Source organism: Abramis brama (genome assembly GCF_963993115.1).
Source record: "Abramis brama genome assembly, chromosome: 19".
NCBI classification, from domain to species: Eukaryota; Metazoa; Chordata; class Actinopteri; order Cypriniformes; family Leuciscidae; genus Abramis; species Abramis brama.
This window is the reverse complement of record NC_139981.1, coordinates 23,143,687-23,169,062: the sequence shown is the minus strand read 5'-3', so window position 1 is coordinate 23,169,062 and position 25,376 is coordinate 23,143,687. Positions and strand designations below refer to the sequence as shown.

At 37.4% G+C, this 25,376-nt stretch overlaps 2 protein-coding genes across 2 annotated transcripts in view; one reads left to right on the top strand and one right to left on the bottom strand.

The window, feature by feature from the left end:
* Nucleotides 1-17,077, bottom strand: part of hpse2 (heparanase 2) — a 98,026-nt gene extending 80,949 nt beyond the window's left edge. The window contains exons 1-3 of the mRNA XM_084092254.1: nucleotides 16,741-17,077; nucleotides 13,700-13,854; nucleotides 12,131-12,292 (exon numbers count right to left, since the gene is read on the bottom strand). Coding sequence (XP_083948380.1) covers nucleotides 12,131-12,292; nucleotides 13,700-13,854; nucleotides 16,741-16,991 — 568 coding nt within the window. The 5' untranslated portion in view covers nucleotides 16,992-17,077. The remainder of the gene's footprint in view (nucleotides 1-12,130; nucleotides 12,293-13,699; nucleotides 13,855-16,740) is intronic.
* A 4,764-nt stretch (nucleotides 17,078-21,841) lies between these two features.
* cnnm1 (cyclin and CBS domain divalent metal cation transport mediator 1) overlaps nucleotides 21,842-25,376 on the top strand; it is a 29,387-nt gene continuing 25,852 nt past the window's right edge. The window contains exon 1 of the mRNA XM_084092743.1: nucleotides 21,842-23,392. Coding sequence (XP_083948869.1) covers nucleotides 21,949-23,392 — 1,444 coding nt within the window. The 5' untranslated portion in view covers nucleotides 21,842-21,948. The remainder of the gene's footprint in view (nucleotides 23,393-25,376) is intronic.

The following is a 25,376-nucleotide window of genomic DNA, read 5'->3' as shown; positions in this document are numbered from 1 at the left end:
CAGTTTTTCTGTGAAACACTTTGTAAACACTACTTTTTATTTACCATTTACCATAAAGCATTACTTAGAGGCAGAATTAATCACTGGTTTTGCAAAAGTTTCCAAGTTGGAGACATCAGATCTACTCAGAGAATTGTCTAAGGCAATTAATGACAAGTTAACTATATCTGCAAGCAGAACTGCATATTTCCCTTTATTTTGCATTGAGATAGAAATTCTCATTACACAATTCTGTGATTTCTGAAACTGGCAACGCAACTAACTGCAATCTTTGGTATTATATAGAAGTTATCTAATGAAAGATATGAATATAACCACTTTCAGAGAAACCTGAAATGCCCTAAACGGCATGTAAAAAAATAATAAAAACTAACAGCTAATGTCAATTTGAGTTTATATGTTCGTGTTTAAATGTTAGTTTTCATTCAATTGCATACAGTATTGCTTTAAATGCTAGACTCTTGTCTCTGAGCCAACCATTCAGATCATTATGGGTATTACTTAAACGTAACTATTATTCAAATACTGTATGAGGAAAACTTAAGAGAAGCTGTCTGGTTCAGTACAAATGCGATTACATTACACTAACAAGTATTTGGTCAGGCGTCCAGTTAGTGATTTTGCTCATGTGTGATGTCCGGCTGCCAAATCCTGGTTGAGACTCTGGCCTCAGTATTTAATCTTGGGACAAAAGATCACACATGAGAATTATAATAAAAAATGACCTCAGTGGGAAGCATCCAGATGATTAATGATCCCTGACAAATGTTGCAGGAGCAGAACAACTACTGACAAAGAAAATAAAAATGAATAAAACCCTCTCCACGGGTGGTAACATCTAGATCTCGACTTCTCCTCACATAATTCTCAAATCTTTGGGCAGTTTTAATAAATTTCTGCAGCAGACCCACTGAGCTTGGGGTCTCTGTTCAGTCTGAACAGCCCAGAGAAGAGTTCAGCAGCTGTGCTATTAAAAAAAATACACAAGAAAAGAGTAACCTGATACACTTTGGAGTGAGAGCACAAATCAGATGAGACGTTCATGAGCCACAAATCTCTCCTGTGTCTGAAACATCACAGAGCTGCGCATGAGAGTGTGGAGGACAGAGCCAGCAGCCTGTGATCAGCCAGAATATGAAAATAGCAGACTGACATACACTTACTTTCCTGCACCGTGACCTGCATTGGATCAGATCTCCAAGCAGAATACAATCCACACCATTATATTCTGAAATGCAATATCAAAATAAAGAAATTCATCAAAATGAAAACATTTTTTGACAACTTGTGGGCAACACTTTATTTCGATGGGCGACTTTGGACATTCTACTGACTATAAGTAACTACATGTCAACATATTCTACTTACACCTACTGTAACCCTAACCTATTAGTCAACTAATAGTCTACTACAGTCTACTAATACTCTAATAAGAGTTACTTTACATGTAGTTGAAAAGTTACTTACTGTACAGTAGAATGTCTAAAGTGGACCATCTAACTAAAGTATTCTTGGTTGGGAAATTTCATTGTATTCAATTACATTTTTTCATTGAAATAGGCCTTTTAGTGAGCTAAACAACCTATGCATTTCAATTAGCGTTGGTCAGAATACAAATTGTCTCTTTCTATTAATGAGTTGGAATTTGATGTCACACAGGACGTTGAACCGGAATTTGAATTGGAATGACAGGAAGAAGAATTGACTGAATTTCAGTTCCATGAAATGCAAATTAAAAGATTCAATTACACTTAATAAATATAATTAATTTGGTATATTTATGCCCATAAATATCTTATATCAAATAATTTGACATGTAGAATAGATTTTGACTGATTAGAAATATTTCTTAAAGGGGTCATATAATGGTATGCACTTTTACAAGTTGATTGTACTGAAATGTGTGTTGGCAGTGCCCGTACACAACCATCATAAAATGATAAAAATCCATCCAGTGTTTTTTTTTTTTAATCTTCTTATATGTTTTCCCCCATCTCAAATCAAGACATTCGATTTTGTGACGTCACAAAATCGATGCCCCTCCCACGATTGTTGATTGACAGCAGCGTTTCAACACAGGCCCGCCCTCGCTCGTGAGCGAGCTGTCAATCATAGTCCGCGCGGACCGGCGCGGTCATTGTTGATACGCTGGAGCACTGTCTATGAGCAGAATGGCGTCTAAGCGATTGTGGCGTTCTGTTCTTGGGTGTAATAAGGAACACAGCAGTCATTTTGATGTTCCTAAATCCGAACCGCTGAAGACGCAGTGGCTGAGTTTGTTTTCGAAGGGAATATTCCCCACGATCAACGTCAATGCTTTCATGTTTCAATCATTTCACACACCAGACTGCTTTACAAACGAGGTCAGTATAAAGCTGGTTTTGCTAAGAAGCTGCTCCTGAAAAAAGAATCGGTACCAACTATTCGTGTTTCTGCTGCACCTCCAGAAGAAGTGAGTGTAACGTTTAATTAACCTTTATATTAATATTTATATTAATCTTTGCAAATCGCTTGCTGCACGCTTCACGATGAATGCGGCTGTTTACACTCAGGGTACATTACGACATGTTTTTTATGTACGACGTTCTCAATATAATTCATAATCCCACGCTTATAATGAACAACGCGTTATGGTTATTGTGTTATTGTGTTAACAGACGGTGTACGCACAGAACAGAGGGGCGGGGTGAGCAAAGCTCATTATCATTTAAAGATGCGTACTGAAAACAGAGCTGTTTTTGACCAGGTAAAATGAGTGTTTTTTTACAATACTAATGAGAATTTTTAATTAAAGTATATTACAAACTTTTAATTTAGACCCTAAAGAATCATATTAGCTTGCACAAAAATGGCATTATATGACCCCTTTAAAACTACATTCAATATACTGTTCAATGAAACAGTCACAATTTGTTTTCAGATTTCTTTATAACTTAGGAATATTACACAAGCAAGAGTGCTGTTGTATTGTACACTCATTTAATAGAACAGTTTTACTGTCAAAAAATTTATGTTGAATAACCTGCACTGTAGAGAAATATCTGGTCAGTTAGTTTGTATACTTTTTGCTCGCCAATAAAAAATAGTTGCAAAAAAGCCAAAGCACTGAACAAATACATACTGTAATATTATTAATATGAATTATTGTTATATTAAATATTTATTAACATTACAATAGATGTTTTGCCAGATGAAAAAGTGTAATTCTCAATTCTAAATGGCACACAACCCTGACTTCAATGCATATGTAATTCTCCTGGAGAAAGTTCAACGCGCAGGGTGAACTTGTGGTGAAGCCAGATGGTCCTTGGAACATTAAAACTAGTTAAATCAATGTCCAACCAGGCTGAGAGTACTGAAGCTGCCAGGTGAAATCACTACGGCAATATATAACCAGACTTCACCTCGCATAACGCCAAGCTGCCACAACAATCACTCCCTTCGGTCTTTGTGATGTCGGCTATTAACAAAATGCCCAACAGTGCTAATTCCTTAAAAAACACTGAATATAATGGTGCTCTGGGGCGAGCCTGTGAATATCGACTGACAGCTTAATTAGGGAGGTGCTAAAAGTCTGTAAGTAATGAAGGACGTATGTTTTGAAGAAGGAATTGAAGACAAACGAAGATTTGTTTGCCTTCGTTTGTCTTCAATTCCTTGTTCAAAACATACGTCCTTCATTAAAGCTAACGTGAAAGCACACTTTTGTTCTTCCACAGAGATTTATTTATTATTTGATTATATTAGCTCACGTTCCAAGTTATAAGTCCCGGATGTGTGTAATTTGCTGTTGAAATAAAGACGTGTTGTACTTATATGGCAATTTGATACTTGACATAATAATAAAAAAAATTATAAATCTGTGTAAGAACGGAAATAAGGGCATTTTAGTGTGTGGCGGGAAATCCTTAGGGCCTCGGTCATGAAACACAAGCAGAACGAATCTTTTTGTAAAGCATTCATGAATCCAATTAAATTAAATGCGGTAATTTGCGTCGCAATGGTTTTGCAAACGATTTGCACAGAAATTTGCTCTGCTCGCGTTTCACGGACCAAGCCCATTGAGATTTTGCGATTGCTACGGTGATTTTGTTAAAGAATTTCATGCAATTACATTCTTTATTGATTTTTAATAAAGGTTTAAGTCATGTCAGCACTTGAAACGTATGTGGTAAGAACACAGATGTCTTTGGGAATTGTAGCCGTTTAATATTTGTTTATGAAGGGGTGGTATTAAACTACCTGCAGCTGCTTCAGTGCAGTCCATTCTCATGCACAATGACTCATTTAAAAACCACTATCAAATGAATGAATCAAATGAAAAGAAAACTTCAAAGACTGGAAGCTTATGGCTTTATAGCAATCGCAAGAAAGGGAACTCCTTTGCTGGGATTATCTTGGATTATTATTTGGTATTTTGTGTTGCATGGTAAGGCCAGGCAAATAACTCCAATATGTGTGACTTGGTTTAACCACCAAAGAGATGTAGATTAATGTATCATGTCATCATTCATTTCCTAGATTTTGATACTAAAGGGAACTGATGCAAAAGTGTAAAATGTGGCCCTTCCAAATCCCACAAACTCCTGGCTCAGAATTTGTAGAAACATTCTCTCCAATACAAAACTGAAACAAAATCTCCTGGCCCACCTCATATTTCACAGTAGGGTAATCTTATGTTTCCAAATGTGACGTAACTAGCAAATGAATCATACTTTGATCACCACATATTACAAAGATCTTCTGAATTACAACAGATTTACAAAAAAATAACAGAATCATTAGCATCGCTCCGCGAGTCCAGTTTTGAAATCCTACAAAAACATCTTCATTCATTTCAATAACACTGTTTGGTTGCAATTAAATTATCCACACTGGACCATAAAGTGCAATTCATTTTCAAGTCATTTCAGATCTGAAACTCCATTTTAAACACATTCGATAATTTTGACGCTAACATCATTATTAGATTGCGTTTGTGTACCCAGCAGGGAATTTCGGCTCCTTCCTAGCATTGTAAACATCTGTTTTCTCTTAACATTTGGTCACAGTTTATTTTCATTATTTTGAAAATTGTAAATATGCTGCTATTATCTGTTTCTACTTGCAAATTCATTTGAAGGCTAGTTTATCAATTCATTTGGCAAATTGCAATATATAGCGTAGTCTGAGTCTGACAGCTCCTTGTTACATTTATGAGATGTATCTAGAGTCCACTCTGTCTTCATAACCTTCTGTTGTGGCACATTTTATTTTTCCAGTTCGGTTGTTGTTTTATGGTCGTTTAGAAGAGCAAGGCCTTGAGTAATGGGCAACGTGGAAACATTCGGAAGAGTCTGTTATACGTATTAGTGTCTCATTTATTTACAGTTCAGTTCACTCATGCCACACACTGAGATTGTAAATGTTCACGCCATGTTTGCCAACATCTCTCTAACTCTCTCTCTATGGTTGTATAATATCAATAATGCCTAACAATAAGTGAAAAATAAAATAAGCTTATTTTGTTTATTTGTATTATAGTGACATCCTTTCATTTTATAGACTCTAAAAATAGTCAGCAATTATGCTCTATGCTATAAATTTTTATGCTCATTAGCTTTACTATTTGCATGACCTATAAATATTCAGCTCTTAAAGGGATAGTTCACCCAAAGGGATAGTTCTGTCATCATTTACTCACCCTCTTGTCGTTCCAAACCCATAAGATGTTAATCTTTGTAAGACGAATGGAGATATTTTAATGAAAAGTGAGATTTCTGTCTTTTCACCTAAACATCTGAAACTTCAAAAACGTTCATAAAGAGATCGTAAAATAAATCCACATGAATCATTTAATCCACGTCTTCTGAAGAGACACGATCGCTTTATATGATAAACAGATTTCATTTAGACTTTTATTAACATATTTGATCAGTGATGTACAGCACTCAAATATGGTAAACAACCACAATGATTGACGCGCGAGAACCAATGAAGTTTCTTCTCACGTCATAGTTGTATTCTCAAGTACAGCTGAGCTTCTCTTTACAATATTTGAATGCTTTATGTATGTTTGCTGATCGGTGTTTATATGTGAATAATAGTAGCCTAAATTAAATTTATTGTTCATCAAATAAAGTGATCCTGTCTCTTCAAAAGACTTGGATTCATATGGATTTATTTTACAAATCTCTTTGGCCTGGTTTCACAGACAGGGCTTAGATTAAGCCAGGATTAGACCTTAGTTTAATTAGGGCATTTAAGTAGCTTTAACGTGCCTTAGAGGAAAAAAAAACATTACTGGTGTGCATCTTGAGACAAAAAAATGGCACTGACATATTTTAAGATATGCCAGTGCAAGTTGTGTTCAGTTAAAACAGCTCAAACATGCATTGGACTGGGCTTACGCCTTGTTTGTGAAACCAGGGAGTTAATGAACAGGCATCAGAGATTTGGGTGAATAGGCTTTTAATGGAGGGACAGAAATCTCTCACATTTCATTCAAAAATCTTAATTTTTCTTTCGGAGATGAACACAAGTCTTATGGGCTTGGAACGACATGAGAGAGTAAATGATGAAAGAATTTTTCCTAATTTTTTGGGTGAACTATCCCTTTAACTCTTCTGGAGAATATTATGCATGTGTGTGAGTATCTGCTTAATGTCTCAGATATAGAAAAAAAAAAACTCATGTTTTCTTTCACAGGCAGAAACATCTGTCAGAGCCTCAGATCTATCATTAGCACACTATTCTACGAGCACTCACTGTGTTTGTGTTGAGTGCACACATGTGTGTTTTCACTGCTGCTGGGGGAGGAGAAAAAGACTCCAAACTCTTTGTGTCACTTTGAGCACAGTCAGACAAGAATAGAGAAGAGGACAGGAAGACTGGCAAATCAAAATCTGCCATGCGGTATTCATCAAAATACTCCAGCAATCATTTCAATGAAATAACCGCCCAATTCTGGTGCAAACGTTTTCAACTGGACAAAAAGTTGGGCTCCACGAGCCAAAAAAAACTGTTCTGAACAACATGGGCATGTTACCCACACTTGTAGAAGGAAAACAAATGACGCAGACAGCATCTGGTCAAAACCACTCCTCATTTTCTCAGATATAAGCGTTTATTTTGTGCAACAACAAAAAAAAGAATCACAGGTTTCCTCACCTCTAGCTCATTTTCATAACATTTCCTTACTTTTTAATGACTATTTGAAGACCAAAAACACAAACAGTTACTGCGATCAACGAAAACGAGAGGCTAAAGGCTAACCGTCAGCTATAGCTAATACCCAAACTGCCCTCACTGGACAACTTCCTGTCATTTGTCTCAGAGCAAACGGGCAGGAAATAGCTCTGAATATAGCTATGCTGCATTTTAACATGCTAGCATCACACAGAGAGACTCCCTCGTGTCTCTAAGTGGACGTAGGAGAACAGTTTCGAGCCGGAGAACGCAAGAGAGTGAAAGCAAGCAAATTCGCGTGATTTAAAGAGACAGTTATTTATGATGAATGCCGCTCTCCTGAGAGTCTGGGAAACCGGCTATAGTGCTGCACATGGATCTAAAGTGCACCGTGACCTCAGACACGCTGAGAATCACACGATGACAACTATAGAGCCCTCTACAGCCGAGCTCTGAGGACATGATGGAATTTTAATAAATTTAACAACATATCATTTGACACTTCACTCAATGCATGTGGAAGAGATAGGTTTCCAGGAATGGGTGACGAGCAAAGCACGGATAAGTCATTTAGAACGGTGTACTGTGGATATTTATCATGTTTAATATGTCTGCTTGTACTGAATGATATATACATCTGTAGTGGGGTTATGAATGCAAGCATATTCACGAATCTATGACTCTATCAGCACTTCAAACTAACACACGGATGAAATGTATGGTTAAAATGTCCAATAAGTCTTTAAAGGTGAAAGTTACACCGGCCATTACAAGTCAATTCAGCAATGCACTTGATTGATGTTGCACACTCATTCTGGTTTGCGATTGTTTTAAATCCCCAACTCTTTAGTATTCAATTTCTGCGAACAATTCATATAGACTATATTCCAACCTTGTGTTGTCATTTCCTTGGGTGTCCAATTCAGTTTTGTTGTTTGCTACATGTTTTAACATTAAAACCTCTCATTATATTATATATATATATATATATATACACAGTGCTATGCATAAGTTTAGACACCCATGATAAAGTTGACTAAAAAGAGGAATAAAAAAATCATCTTTTGGAAATTGAACTTAATGCCTTAATTAAAGAAATTAGGAAAAATTCAACCTTTAAGGACACCAATTTTCTTTGTGAATGAATAATGTATCGTAAATAAATGTTCTTCCTTAAAATACAGGGTGCATAAGTCTGGACACCCCTATGTTAAATTCCCATAGAGGCAGGCAGATTTTTATTTTTAAAGGCCAGTTACTTCATGGATCCAGGATACTATGCATCCTGAAAAAGTTCCCTTGGCCTTTGGAATTAAAATAGCCCCACATCATCACATAGCCTTCACCATACCTAGAGATTGGCATGGTTTTATTTCAGTTAGCCTAATAGCTGGTTTGATTTGCATTGAGAGATGATCTTATGGAAAGTACTCCATGCCAATCTCTAGGTATGGTGAAGGCTATGTGATGATGTGGGGCTATTTTAATTCCAAAGGCCAAGGGAACTTTTTCAGGATGCATAGTATCCTGGATCCATGAAGTAACTGGCCTTTAAAAATAAAAATCTTCCTGCCTCTATGGGAATTTAACATAGGGGTGTCCAAACTTATGCACCCTGAATTTTAAGGAAGAACATTTATTTATTTACGATACATTATTCATTCACAAAGAAAATTGGTGTCCTTAAAGGTTGGATTTTTCCTAATTTTTTTAATTAAGGCATTAAGTTCAATTTCCAAAAGATGATTTTTTATTCCTCTTTTTAGTCAACTTTAGCATGGGTGTCTAAACTTATGCATAGCACTGTATATATATATATCTGGCTATCACCAGACCAAGCTCAATCTTTTAAGATTGAACATTGGTCTGGGGAGTCTGCTCTGTATTTTCTACTGTACAAGAGGCGTGATTGAGGGGCATAGTTCAAATGACTCCGTACGCAATTGGATAGTCCTTCAACCAATCAGACCAACGATCCAGGTGACGTACTTTGCAGCGAAAACTCCAGGCAAGAAACGTGTCAACAAACGTGTTGGTTTGGAGCATTGATCAGCGGTTTGCAGAAGCAGCAATGGCATCGAGCGATTTTTGCAGGTTGTGCGAAATAAAAAAAACATGAAAGTGAGTGGTATTTACACCCACTCGAGCGATTTGTTTGCTAAACTAAAGAAGCCAGTGAGCATCGCCGAGAGGTTAAAAGGAATTGGATTGGATTAAACCCGCCAGTAGCGCGCCAGGTGGATAAGCCAGTTTGTGATTGGTCCCCGCGCGCCAGGTGGATAAGCCAGTTTGTGATTGGTCCCCGCGCGCCAGGTGGATAAGCCAATTTGTGATTGGTCCCTGCGCGCCAGGTGGATAAGCCAGTTTGTGATTGGTCCCCGCAGATTTGTAACGGAAGCAGGATAGAAGAATGTACAGGTTTCCAGCCTGAGATGCAGGGCGAAATCAGATCACTGGCAGATCGGGCTGGGTTTACCCAGTCTATATAATCAGATGTTTCAATGTTAAATTCATCTTAAAATACATCTTTGTTCATCTTAAAATATAACTACCAAAGTTATTTTTACATTTACTTTATGTAGTGCTGGGCAACGATTAATCGCGATATATCGCGTCCAAAATAAAAGTTTGTGTTTACATAATATATGTGTGTAGTGTGTATAATTAGTTTTGTATATATAAATACACACACATGCATGTATATATATATATATATATAAGAAAAATTTGTTATTTATATATAAAATATTTATATATAATATAAATTATGTATAAGTATGTACATGCAAATATTTCTTAGATAAATACATGCATATGTGTGTATTTATATACAAAATAATTATATACAGTACACACACACATATATATTATGTAAACACAAACTTTATTTTGGATGCGATTAATCGTTGCCCAGCACTAAAAATAAGTAAAGATTTATGGCAAAAAAAAGAGAAAAAAAAAGAAGTGTACCGCAACCTGAAGTTGGGTTTTCATAATGCCTTTTACTTGCTAAAACAATATGAACAATCAAACAGAAGACAGAAGGCTTGTAGTAGATTGTGTACAACAGGTTTTTCAGTAAAGTTTTGATCATGATCAAAAGCTTTAGAAATGTTCATATCAAATATGATACAGTAGGCTTTACAGGGTTAAAAATCAATCGCTTTAACAGATCATTCATTTGCAAATTTTATAAAGCTACATTCAATTGTAAGAAACTAACAGTGACTGAATTCAGAGAATGCAGTGAAAGAGGAGTTCAGCATCGTGGAACTGTAGCAACTTGAGAGTTTCTTAAGCGCCCTGACCTCGAATTGTCTCAGATGGTTTGCTTTAACTTAACTGGACTACACTGTAGCGAGTGTAGAGGTGAAAGCTAGAATGACCTTGGGCTTGTCTCAGCACGTTTTTTTTTTGCTAACTGGCAGGGGGCTTTCACGCCTATTACTGATAGCTCTAATGAGAAAGGGCCAGAAAAGCCGACCCGTGCGGTGTGGAAATGGATGAGGCAGGACATCTCTCTGTAATTCCCCTGCCACCTGCCAGTGACTGCGCAGGGGACGTCCTGATTGCTAACAGACCCGCCTGTGCCATGCACCCAGGTGTCTTCGTTCTCACCCATCAGTCATGCACACGACAGGCTTTATGCTGCAGCACACATGCTGAGATCCACGGCGAGAGAGATTCCTTTGCTAAGTATGTTTAGTCCTAATTCCTCTTACAGCCGCCCTGTCAAACGCAGATGTGCGTAAAAAGATGTTTGGAAAATACGGGTGAAAGTTAGAAGAGTGCTTTTTTGCTGAAACGGTTTAGGCATGAATGAACAACATTCGGGTCTATTTGACGCCAAGAGCAGTTCAGAAACTCTCATCTGAGCTTGTATATCAATTTTAATAAGAAAATGTGCAGCATGACCTGCACTGGAACTCGCACAGTGCCTGACACAAAATTTAGTACAATCTTTCCACAGTAAATCTGCTTTAAACAAATAATCTCGCTCCGGTTGACTGTACCTGATAGTGATTTGAGTTTACATTGAGATTACTGCAACGATTATAATAATAAAACAATGGGGGAAAAAAGCAAGTCTGTCAAGGAAAGCCCCAAAATATGTCATTTAATTCCCTTCGTGGAGTGTTGTGTCAGAATTCATCAACAACAGTGTATGAAATCACCGCAAAGTTCGAATGCACCCAAACAAAATATCACACCTGATCCAACCAAAACAGCTTTTTACAACATTTTTTTTTTGTTTGTGAATCACCTTCATTAATATCCATAGAAAAGACACTGGTTTAAATCGCATGCAAAAACTGATCTTCCTCTCAGAACTACGGGTGCTTTCACAAAGTGTCATTTTCTGAAATCATTGTCAGCTGTTGTTTCCACTGGCCTTTTGTATACGTCATCATTCAGCTTCATTCCATCCTTGATCTGACATTTTCGGTACTACAAAAGGTCTCTGACAGGTCCTCTGAGATTTCTGCCTTTCAAACAATTATTCACCCTAAAATGATCTGAACATTTAGGACAATGTCTGTGTGTGTGACTATGAAATCTGAAATTGGACACTGGATTTACAAACAGGCAAAGCACAGCTGTTGAAAGTGATCAATAAAACCATATGCTTGGCTGATCTTCTCATCATTTTAAACCTATGCGTTTCTGGAACAAGCAGCAACAATTACATCACTAGCCTACCAATGGTTCTGGACGTCAGTGAGAGAAAACAACTCAACATAGTTCAAAAGAGCTCAAACAACATAAACACAGAACGCACCTGATATATTAAAACCATATTAAACTATATACAGGACTAAAGATTCCTACTGATCAACACAAACAATACGCACCATTCATTACATTTGTTAAAAGCCCTTTTGTGAAACTCTGAGGCAAAAAACAAAGCCTAACCCAATATACACTATATTAGCTCAGTATGCATGTTGCTGTAATCTCCTACCTGTTAATGTAACATCGCTGTAGATGTTGGAGAGCTGTTCTTTCAACAAGACCTGTTGCATCTGAGCCGCTTTCTCCCGCTGTAGTTCCAGCATCATCTCCGGGTGGCTGGCCAGCTTGCAGCCCTTCTGTTTGTCCAGGGCGAAGTCACTGCGCACTATGTCTGCATGGAAACCGCGATAATGATTTTGGAGTTATTTTCTGTGAGTATTTGCAAGGAGTGGGCGATATACCGGTAGACACGATTAACCGACCGTAATTTGTCAACCGGTAGAGATTTTGGACGGTAACGCTCACATGACGTTGATGTGCTACGCAGTCACGAAAGCTTATCGTTAGCATGCGTTTTTAAGTATTGCGTTTAAAAAAAAAAAGAAGGTTATTTTAAACCGTTGAAGCACAGTAAGCAGCGAAAGACAACTCTTTTCGTTATATGCAGGTGATGTCAGGTAAACTGTGCGCGCACGTGAAGCGCTCTTAAAGCGCGTGAGAACTGAACCGAGTGCTTTTTGTCGAATAATTAGACTTGAACGCTTAAATGTATATTTATGTGTCAAAGTTACCTTTTATTTGCAAGTAAACATAGTCATTTATGTCTTAAGTTAACGTAAACAGTTGCGAAAGAATGTGCACACGTATACTAAATACGTGAAATACCTCTTAAAGTGACAGCATCCAAATTGCTGTCATTAATCAAACGACAAAAAGAGAAAATCTCACACTGCTCTTCACTGAATCACTTTTGTAACTTTAATAAGTTACATAGTCTTTACACAGTGAAGACTATGCAGTGTTTTTATACATTTGATTACTTTATACAATTTTTGTAGTAGCTATTTCTTATTTAGTGCTTCGATTTTTTTTTTTTTAGGTAAATTTAAGTTGTGTCTTTGTTCTATTCTAGTTTGTTTTCCTACATGCTTGTAATTAGTTTCTTTATTCTTTCTTTATCACTGTTTAGGCTACTTGTCTTCAGTAAGCTTGAAAGTTTTTTTTTACTTAGGCTAGTATTAGTTTTTTTTGTGATATTGAAATTGGTGACAAGAATTATGAAATTTCAATGGTATCAAAAATGTTGATATCATAACCTTATTTAAAGCAAAAATAATGTGTGATGGTATAATTGTGCAATAAAGTTACTCAAATCGTGATGTAAGCTTTTGGTCATATCGCCCACCTTATCTGCCCACCAAGAGGACAAACTAACCACTAGAGCAATGCATGTGGTTTGCATTGTGGACATGTTTTCAAGATACTCAAAATATATTTCTTTTTGTTTTGTGTTTATTGATAAAAAGTATTTTTCTTTTTCAAAAGGCATGCACTGACTAAATGAAAGCGTCAATATTTAATCAAATATATTTTAGGATTATGCATACAAATTTGTCCACATATGGAATGACACATATGCTATAATATCATGATTGCAAATAGTATTTCTGGAACTTTCAACAAGTTAAGTGTTGTTTCCTCATCAAGTTTTCTAAGGTACAAACATTTTTTATTTTTTTTATCTCAATAATATATGCAAAATACCTGCCTAATTGAAAATGACCAAATTAGACCTCACCATCTTCATAGTTTTTCAGGTAATAGTCCGGTCCAGGCCCTCTAAACTTCGCAAGATTCTTCAGGTTATGAAACTGGAGGAAGTCAGTCCGTTTGCCCCCAAACCTCAAATAAGCTGGAGAGAGTCCCCGCGCCAGAGTGACTAACCGCTTGGAGCTGTGGACACAGAAAGAGATGTAGATCACAGATCCAGCTATTCTCAGAGAAACCCGTAGTGCTTAAACAGAATCACTGTGTAGACAACTACACTGTAAAAAGTCCAAATGAGCAGTGCTTGCCTTAAAGAGCTGTTTATGCCTGACAGAACCCTTAAAAAATCACTTTCATGGGTGCAATCTAAAGTAGGCTACTCATATTAAATATAGTAGTCATTACCATGGGAAGAAAGTTATTTTGGTTACCTAAACATTGAATAGTGCATAAAATCACAAAGATAGCTTGTCTTCATGATTATAGACCATTGGAGGGAAGATGGAGAATAAACTGAATAAAATCACTAATTTCTTTTTAAGGCTTGTTCATATATGATCTTTATCCTTTTAAATTATATAAAGACACAAAACATTATATAACATATTATAACACATATAGCCTATACTTTATGCTATGTGCTACTGTCTTAATTCTTTTGACGATGTAAAAGTCTGTAATGCCGACACGAGAAAAAAATATGCAATAATAGCCTAATTTTAAAACTCATAATTAATTATAAACTTCTTTTTATTCTATTTATTTAATATTCTATTTTTTTTCTGCAGTGGTTGTAGCCATTGGATTGGTGCTTTAACTTTCTTTCGGAAACTCACAGCAGGATTGAGAGTTTACAATATATTGTGTTTCAGGCCGCAGTGCTGAAATCAACAGCAGACTATTCACAGAGCTGCAGTCTGTGGTGCTACACGATCGTTTCTTTCGAAATAAATAAATACCAGCTTTATTAGAGCTTTACTAAATAATGAGACATAATAAGGTACCAGTCGTAAAAAGAGAAGCCGTAAAAGGTGCACATAAAAGAAGGCCTATAAATTGCGCAAATATTCCGCCTATGAGAACCCAGAATCGAACAACAACAACAACAGATAACATAAAAGAATAATAAAATAAAATTGTATTGAAATAAAATAAAATAAAATAAAGCTGCTATGTGAATTGTTTTATATTATTTTGTGAAACAGCAAAACAAGCTAAATTGCCACAAACTATAATCGGTGAAGCCTGCGTTTTGGTCGGTGGGCCGAAACTGAATTTTGGAAAATACATTTTGGAGACAAACAGAAAACTGGAGCAAGTATCTGCTGTCACGTCCAATAATGTTAATTAATACATTTAATCAGACCGAGCATGAAGCATGAATAAATAAGCATGTTATTTTTGGACAATGACAACTACAATTTAAGTTTAAAAGAAAAATAATATTAGTGTAACTTCCTGCGGAATAATGGCGATATAACGGCAATATATTTAGATATAATTTATATGAGATTATGGTATTGTTACCTATTGCATTAACATTATGAAACCTTATTTTGAACGTATGCATGTGCATATCATGAGCTAAACGTGCTACAGATATCACTAGTATTAGGCCCCTACTTCAAATCTGTTTACGAGGTTATTTTCAAACCAAATAAGATGTGGGGGGTTAATATAATTCTTAAAGTTGTGGGTAAGTGTCCTAGTAGGCTAGATAAGTCACATCCCGCTTTTATTTGGTCCTTGTTTCATTCCATATATATAATTAAACTAAGTAGCCTACGCACAATGTAAAACCCCTTTAAAGGCGATAGCCTACCGCGTAAATCTGCTTTAACTTGCACTTTACGCGACAGAAAACGAGCAATAATGCCACGACAGCAGATGGGGTTCATATTTGTGTGGGCCACTTCTTAAATTCTATTGAATCTATTCGTTCCAACACCTCATCCTGATAAATCACAAAAACAAATATTCGATAATACGTCGGGAGTAAACACTATATCGATACTCAGACCTGTTAGGGTCTATAAAAGACACTTACATTTCGGTTCTCCGTATGGTTTTGTGTCTTTTCTCCTCTGGGGGCTGGGACATTCATATTCACTTCCAGGTCAAGCCCTGGTGTGCAAATTAACACAACCATTCAAATCTGCGCGTATTTTCAGGTTTCACGCTCTAATATAAAGGCATTCGTTCATCGAGTCAATCTCTTAAGAGATATATCATGGACTAACATCACCCCACAACACGGTTTCATTGGGATTAAGCAGATGTTGTTTTAAGCATTGCGAGTAAACATGATGAATTCTACTTTACGCGTAAAATAAATGTCCATGAGTGCGAAAACGCATGGGGTTTGACACGATAACGTTATAGGCTAAGCTGTACAGAAAAGCTAAGTGCAACCAAACATAAAAGTTTAAACATCTAATAAGAGGAAAAGGGACTGGTAACCTACTTTTAGAAAATACTGGATTTTGTAGCCTACTCAAGGGAGCGGTTGATAGATTAAAAAGTAGTAGCCTATGCTATTAGATATCAGTAGCCTATTAGGTGTTTGGGTAGCCTATATGTGGTATTGAAAAAAAATGATTGATGTCTAGTTGTGTTCCTGTTGGAAAATCCAGTTTAAGCCGGGTAGCTGTGTTTGGAACATCGAAGATGGTTTCTAGCTGGTCATTATCATGGTCAAGCTTAACCACTTCAAGATTGTATGTTGCTACACTCTAAAAAGGGTTCCTTAAAGCACCTTTACCATCCATGGAACATTTCCATTCCACAAAAGTTTCATTATAATAGAATAAGGTTATTTAGATAAGAAAAAAAAAGGTTATTTTTAGAACTGTTGACTGAATGGGTAACCAAAAATGTTTCTTTAATGGTATTGTTGCGAAAAAAATTATTATTATACCTTTATTTTTAAGAGTGTAGTCCGACAACCAGCCTCAAACCACCTTGTTCCAAAACACATACTGACCTCTCCAGCAGGCAATTCCAATCTTCCCAAACCAACACAAACACATCAGCATCACCGTGCGCAGGATGCGAACGCAAAAACTATAATACCTTAAGAAGTCCAGCCAACCATCCTTTACGATAGACGGGTCCAACTGCAACGAGAGGAAGTTGTCATTCAAAACTTTGACCGGGCTTCGAGTATTGACGTCCAGTAAAATCAAGGTTCTCTCCAGAAAGCTCTGTCTCTTCCCTCCGGACACTGGTCTCCTGTATGTAGCGGCGGAGGGAATGAGAGACTGGAGTATCAGTGCCAACCACAGTGACGAGCCGAACACTGGGCAGAGGAGCTGCCTGGGCATCTTCTGTCCTCAAGCACCGGGCGGAGCGCAGTGAGGGAGATCCAGCAGAGATCTCCTTATAAAACCCGATCGAAAAGCACCTGAAGTGTTTTATGCCCCTCCTTGAGCGAGGATCGCTGGTGTCTCTTTCAGCCCCCCCTGTCTTCAGCTGTTTTGGAGTAAACTGACGCCCGAGGGCCAGCCTCCATCACACTGCTGCCCCTGCACCGCCCTCTATAGTAACGCAACGGCTCTTAAAGGTAAGATGACTCTTATTTATCAGAAGCGTCTTCTGGTGGGGGTGTGTGGAGCATAATGTTTCTGTCTGCACAAAAATAAGAAAGAGATAAATGGAAGCAAACAGGGGTTCTTTGGTTCAGCCAAAAAAAAAAAAAAAATCTTCTTTTTTTATGCACAACCATTTATAGCTGCAAGGGTCTTTGGAGTTAAAAAGTTACTGATGATATATTATAGGTTCTTCACATGCTGTTCACAACTTCAGCTTATGGCTGTTTTCTGAAGAACTAAAAAAAAAAAAAAAAAAAAGTCCAATGGAATCAATCTATGAAGCCTTTTCTGGTTCTAATGGGATTTTTTTTTTAAGACTGTAGACTTAATCGAACTGAATTTCAATAGCGTACTAAACAATATGTAATTTAATCTTTAATCGTTTAAAAAAGTGTGAGGGTTCAACTGACCACATTAGCCTAGTCAGCTGTTCGCGTTATTTTAAAATTCAGTTCTGTTGTTGGCGTTATCTTCGAACAATGGAATATTTTTGTGCGTGAGCGATTGCAAATAGTGATTGACTGCCACTTGTTTTCTATGTAAAACGTTTTACGGAAAAATAATTAAAGTTGTGTATTATGTCTGGTTTGGCTGATGAACATTGCGCATACTTGACAAAACAACTTGTTTGGAGTTTTTTCGTCTACGCTGAGATATTTACAAGATGAAATGTTGATGCGAACAGTTATTGGCAGCTTACAGTTATTCAACGTGTATGCACATATTTTTTTTACGTTGCTTTAATTAATCAAAATAACTTAAGCAATTTTCAACGTTTTTTATAAGTTATACAAGATTCAACTTTTTTTTAAGTATCTGTTTCCAGTATTGAAAAGTATCACTCACTCACAAATATATATTTTTCTTATTGAAATTACTTACTGTAAGGGAAATAATAAAATAAGTTAAAGAATAAAATACAATATAATAACCGTTACATATTTATATGGGGGATATGTATTTTCTCCGAGGGAAAAAAAAACAAAAAACACTTGATGAAATATTAATGACCAGGTGATCTTTTTTTTATTTTAAATTGTATTATTATTATTTATGTGTGTGTTTTTTGCGGGGGTAATTATTCACATCGGGACTCGGGCCAGGAAGGAGGCAAACTGTAGCATTTATAGATCACGAAACAAAAATAATATACCAATAATTTCGTGATCCATACACGGATCAATAATTCACCTCGTGTTCTCCTAACGGGTCCCTGTGTCAGAAACATTTGCTTGCTTTGTCTTTTTGAAATATTCGTTTACAATAGACACCAACCCGAAAATTGTTTTCCATCTTTTCGATAAAGTAACCTAATTGTATACAGTAAACTATTGATATATATAAGATTTTAAATAGCCTATAATTCCGGAGCAACACAAATCTGACGCTGTTCTTTGTCCTTTCACATTGCTTTTATGAAGTGTGAATTTAATTTGGTTTAGCCTATAAATATTTCGACGTTAATAGTAGGGTGAATTTTTGCCGGCATGCCATCATGTCAACTGGTGATTGACATGTGTCATGCTCTTATTAAACCTGACGTGCACAGGTCAATATTGACAATAATAATGCTCTCTCACCTGACCCATGATGCTGTTGTCCAATAATTGATTTTTTTTCTTGTATGACTGAAACTTTGGCCTAACATTCCGCGCGTCTTGAGACACTCATCCGCTTTCTGCAGGGAATAAAACAAAACAGAAAGAAAACAAGACTCTTTGCTGTTTTTACAGGCTATATTTCTTGGCAGAGAACCAGCAGGGCGCCTCTGTTTAACCTTAGATTTATGACAAGATGTATCAAGTTTTATATTAGAAATCTTTTGAAGTGCATTTTAGCTTGATAAAACTGGAACTCGCCGTTTTAGAGAGTATTGGGTGCATGTAGCCTAAATATATCAAATAGGCAAGGTTTAACAGTAAGGAATTCTTATATTTAAAGAAAAACAGTATAGCTATAAATCAGTTCAGATAATTGTGTATCTGCAGCTCCCCTTCATTTCTAAAAAAAAAAAAAAACATTTTGAAAAGTCTATAAAAAAACACTGTATGCTTCCACTTTTTTTTAATAACCTAAATAATGAATTCAAGTTGTTTAGTTCTTGCTACAAAATAGACTTTACATTTATTTTGAATGCCTTTAAGGGGAAAAACAACTTTTCAACTTCACTTAAATGTAATTTCTGTTTAAAAGTTCATATTTAAGTTAGTTCATTTATAAATAGATCATATTTGCGCACATTATTAATTATTAAAATGGCGAGAGTATGCTGATAAGACGCGAAGAGAAAGATTTTGCAGAAGGTTATGAGTCATGCGTTATAGCTATAACATGCCATTACAAATAGCCTATGTTTGCTCTATTTTGGTCGGGTAATTTGTCAAAGTTCATGCTAAATAAATAAAAAATAACACGTCGAGATTTTCAGTTATTAACATACTAATAGGTAAATGCCCACCATTGTTTAACGCTCATGAACGCTATGGTCCTGCCTAAATCTAAAATATAAATTTTATTTGCAGAAGAAATAAAACAGAATTATATGAAACGCAACGCAATAATATTAGTAATATCCTAATACAATAGGCTATTAAAATGCATTGGGTTAAACAACTAAATAATATGCACTAAAGATTGCATTATTTTCCATTTTCGATATTCTTTTTTAATATATATGTTGTATATGATTTGTGCTCCGTGCAACATATGGACCATCAATATTGTATTAGTTCAAAGTTTCCTGAGCCTGCTATCTGTCCTGTACAGAGTCAGACCCCCTGACAAGGTCAAGGCTTTACATACGAATATTGACGAGTCGTGGGCAATAAGAGAGAGAGGGAGATCAAGAAAAAGCCCTCCACATATTTGTCTCTGATTTACGAGGTGGAAGCGAGTGATGCTGAGCAGACGAAAGTGGTTAGCACACACATCTCCACAGCCAAACATCTCCAATTTCTTCTTTTTCTTATAGTTTTATCTTACTCATAAACTGTTCAAACTGGTGTCGCACTGGCTGTCTGCTTTAGGCCTGGCTCCAAACGCTCAGGGAATAAAAATAAGTGTTTTATGAGACCGCAACTTATTGTTTCAACCTGCGATCGGCGAAGAGAGGTTTTTTTTACATTTTACATTTATTCATTTAGCAGACGCTTTTATCCAAAGCGACTTACAAATGAGAACAATAGAAGCAGTTAAACTAACAGTAGGACAACAATATGCAAGTGCTATGACCCTTTCATTTTTTGTTTTGTTGTTGTTGACATTTTTTAAATAATATTACAAACATCCCACTGAACGAATTTCTTGCTTTGAGAAACGAAAAATGGAATGCAAATCAATGAAGATTGTGTTATAAAATGTGATTGAACTATAACAATCTTGGATTCTTCTCGTGTTTTCATGTTTTATGCGGATTTTCCATAGACATGATGGTTTTTATACTGTACAAACTGTATATTATATCCCCTTACACTAACCCTACCCCTAAACCTACCCATCACACACAACGTTCTGCATTTTTACATTTTCCAAAAACATCACTTAGTATGATTTATAAGCTGTTTTCCTCATTGGGGCCAAAAAATGTCCCCACAAAGACAAGGATTTCTGATATTTTGTCCCTATTTTTATTGTATTCTTATCAGGATCACACACACACACACACTGAGGTCTATGTGTGTGTATGCATGTTTGAATATATTTAGAGCAATTTTATTTAAAAAAAAAAACTTTTTTATAAAATTATAAAATAAAATTTCTATACATATATGTTGTTATTTTGTCACTATTTGTGAAGTTGTTTTACGAAAACACAATTTTACATTTTATTCCATCAATCAAACAACAATATCACTTGTCTAGAAGTTTCCGTCATTCAGTGGCATTCGGTTATGGAAGTCGAGGCGAATTGTGATAGAGTGCCACCTTGTGGTGAAGACTCGTTATATTCCACATAAAAGTTTATTTATTTATTTTTTTGCATTGAGAAACAAATACAATTTTCATCGAATGTCCTTATTGGACAATAATTTCAATAATTGTATGTATGTTTGGCATAAAAATAGAGTGAATAGGTGGTACACTTTCTGATAATATGTCATTTTAAAATAGAAATTATTTAATCCTGATTAAAATTTAGTTGAATCTCGTATAACTTATTTTGATGAGTTGAAGTAATTTAAAAACATTTGTTGTCATGACTTATTGATCATGTCATTTTTACAGCGTACTAAGAATATATTTATTTATTATTTTGCAAATGCAATATTTGTGATGCAGTGAAATTCATTCATTTTATGTTCAAATGGCTACTTTTTAGGCCACTGTCCAAATCAGGACATGCAACACAGTGCAATACATTGTAATATACAATACAAAAGGCAGATATCTTATGCACTTTTAAGAAAGTTCTATACATCTGTCCACCGACCTTCTGTGTTTGTAGTGGTAAAATAAACAGAAATCGTTTCACACTATCTTACCCCAGTTCATTTAAATGTTACAATTGTTTCCAGTGCAGTTCTTCTGGACTCTAGCCTATATACGGTATCGCAGCCCTGCGACGCGTCATGACGTCACTGCGGTGTCATTTTTATTTACACGAGACTCCAGCTGTTAACACTGACTCGGCAAACAGAGTCGATATGTGTGTCCGTGGGTGTGTGTCTTCGCCACGTGATCCAGCTCGCCAATGTCCTTCTACAACCCACTCAGCATCATGGCTGCGGATGCTGCGGATGCTCTCCTCCCGCACCGCATCACTGGACCATGCCTTCTTCCCCTGCTCCTGCTGATCGCCTCGGCTCTCCCCACACCGAGCCGCGGGCTGCTGGGCTTCCGACCGGAGGCCACGGGGGGAGATCTGTCAGTGCAGGACGGGCTGCTGAAGGCCACCGAAGGGACGCGGTTCATGTTACGCGTGTACTATGCAGCATCACCGCAGAGGCTCAACCGGACCGTCAGCAGCACCGGTGGAAGAGCCGCGCCGTGGATCGCCTTCATAGAGGAACCGGAGCCGGGCAGAGAGGGGCAGGTGCATCCCAAACGCAACTTGTGCGTGGAGGAAAGCGCGAGGAGCTCGGATATAGAGCTTCTCGGCTCTTTCAAGTCAGCCTCTAGTCAAAACTCCATCCTGGTGGAGCTGCTCGCCAAAGACCTCCGGAGAGGAGAGAAAATCAAGTATTACTCGATCTGCGCCTTTGACGGGATCAAGTGGGTGCATTACCGGACGCGCGACTTCTGGCTGGCGGTGGTGGAGCGGCTGCCGCATGCGGACGGGTGGCTTCAGGCGGGTCTGTCGGTGCTGTTGCTCGCGCTGTCCGCGCTCTTCAGCGGGCTGGTGATCAGCATGCTCGCGCTGGACCCGGTGGAGCTCAGAGTGCTGCAGAACAGCGGCACGGACATGGAGCAAAAGTACGCGCACAAGATCGAGTCGGTGCGCAAACACGGCAACTACGTCCTGTGCACCTTAGTGCTGTGCAACGTGTTTACCAACACTTTCCTGGTGGTCTGGATATGCCAGATCCTCGGAGGGACGCCCGTCTCCACTGCAGCGTGCACTTTTCTCATCTTCTTCATCGGAGAGATCTTTCCGCACTCGGTTGCGTCCAGGCACGGGTTGGCCATCGCGTCTAAGACCGTGTGGCTGACCAAGACGCTGATGCTGCTGACTTTCCCCATCACATATCCCATCAGTAAACTCCTAGACAATATGCTGCACCAGGAAATCAGCAACTTCTACACCCGGGAGAAGTTACTGGCTATGCTGAGAGTTACTGACCCGTATCATGACCTGGTGAAAGAGGAGCTGAACATCATCCAGGGAGCTCTGGAACTCAGGAGCAAAACGGTGGAAGATGTGCTGACCCCTCTCAACGACTGCTTCATGCTGGCCTCGGATGCCGTCCTGGACTTCTACACCATGTCAGACGTGATGCAGAGTGGATACACTCGCATTCCAGTGTTTGAGAACGAAAGGTCTAATATTGTTGACATTATGTTTGTTAAAGATCTGGCCTTTGTTGATCCAGATGACTGCACCCCGTTAAAAACCATCACCCAGTTCTACAAGCACCCGCTGCACTGTGTCTTTAATGACACCAAACTGGATGCAATGCTGGAACAGTTCAAGAAAGGTAAGATGTTTGTTACCTACTCTGGTTAGGCTATGTGAAGTTCGAACAAGTGATACTGACTGAGAAGAAGAAAAACGTTTAAAATCAGTGTGATTTCTTACAAAAAAATAAAACTCTGCCATAATTTACTTACCCTCATTTCATTCCAAACCTTTATATATTTCTTTCTTCTGTTGATCAAAAATATATTTTAAACAACATTGGAGCCCATTAACTTTTATTGTATGAACAAAAAACAACACACACACACACACACACACACACACACACACACACACACACACACACACACACACACACACACAAATAGATATGTATACATTTCAGATATACAGGGTTGCAAAACAATGAGTCCAGGAGTATATGATGAACTGTCCCTTTAAGAATATATCACAGTGGCAGTGCATGGGAGAACATACTGTACTTCATGAGATTATAGATGGAAATATGCTGGTTAAATGTGATGCATTGCCCTTCCATTTGTTATTGCCCTCTGGCTATGTGGTCTATATAAATATAAATATATGTATATAATATTTTACATTATTTTATTTTGATATGCATTGCACATTAAGGATTTAGCATCAGCCTCATCTTTATAACTTCATCTGACATCTGCATGGCTAGAGGCTGGACTTGAATAATTTGAATTTGTTCCTATGGCAACTACTTTAATTCTGTCATCACAGTTCGCCACGACAGCAGGGATTGTTTGCGTGCAGACAAACATGTTTTGACACACTTTTTTTTTTTTTCTAAAACTGCATAAATTACTAATGCCAAGCACTGACATTTGTGGAATGCAGGGATGAATGCAGTTTTCTCTTGATCCTGCCTTGCACAAATCCTAGACAGTGATGTGATGCTTTCTGACGCCTGGTATGAAATCATAGTTTGGCCTTTACTGCATCACAGTGGCAATTACGTAACGAAGTCTTATTGAGATTGATGGTGTTTTCTACGAAGGCACAGAGTCAATGCTACAGAGCGGCAGCAGGGTGCAGAATGACTTACTTCAGCATAATGCAGTAACCTGTCAGATTTACCGCTCTCAATGGGTACAAGATTCACCAGATTTACCATCTCCGCAGGGCACAAATGTTCGCACGCAGTAAAATAGTAAAGGGATCATCAGCAGTGTCAGTTCCATAACCGCTGTAGAAAATCCAGGGCAGTTTAAGCAAAGTCCCAGACCAAAAATAGGATTTTTATCACAGACTGACACCGCACTGCACTTTTAACCCTGGATTGAGTTTAATCTTTGAGCAAGACTTCAATTTATGTTCTACCACACTGCAGAACTGTCTGAGAGAATTTATTAAATTTAGCACTGAGGTCAAAGTTCGTCTGGTGGATCGCTCTCATTTTTCAGTAATCGCTCCATTCAAATAAACATTCCTAGGAACTGTAAAGGATATGGAGTATTAGAGATGTTGATGTTGTTCACTGTCAGATTATATCTTCACTGGGGCAGTACTTTTAAAAGGACAACTTACCTTATCTACCACTAAAAGGTGCATTTTAGTACTCTTAAATGGATAGTTCACCCAAAAATGAAAATTCTGTCATTAATTACTCACCCTCATCTCATTCCAAACCCAGTAAGTCTCTCGTTCATTTTCGAAGACAATTGATCAATGTTTATATGTGAATAAAAGCCTAAATTAAATCTGTTCATCATATAAAGCGATCGAGTCTCTTCAGAAAATTTGGGCTAAACCACTTGATTCATATGGATTAGTTTTACAATCTCTTTATGAACTTTTTGAAGCGTCAAAGTTGTAGTTGCATATCTGTCAATGGAGGGACAGAAAGCTCTCAGATTTCACTAAAAAGATCTTCAGTTGTGTTCCGAAGATGAACGAAAGTCTTACGGGGTTGGAACAACATGAGGGTGAGTAATTAATGATAGAATTTTCATTTTTGGGTGAACTAACCCTTTAAGGCACTACTATGAATGATGTCCCTTTAGGACTACTGCCCC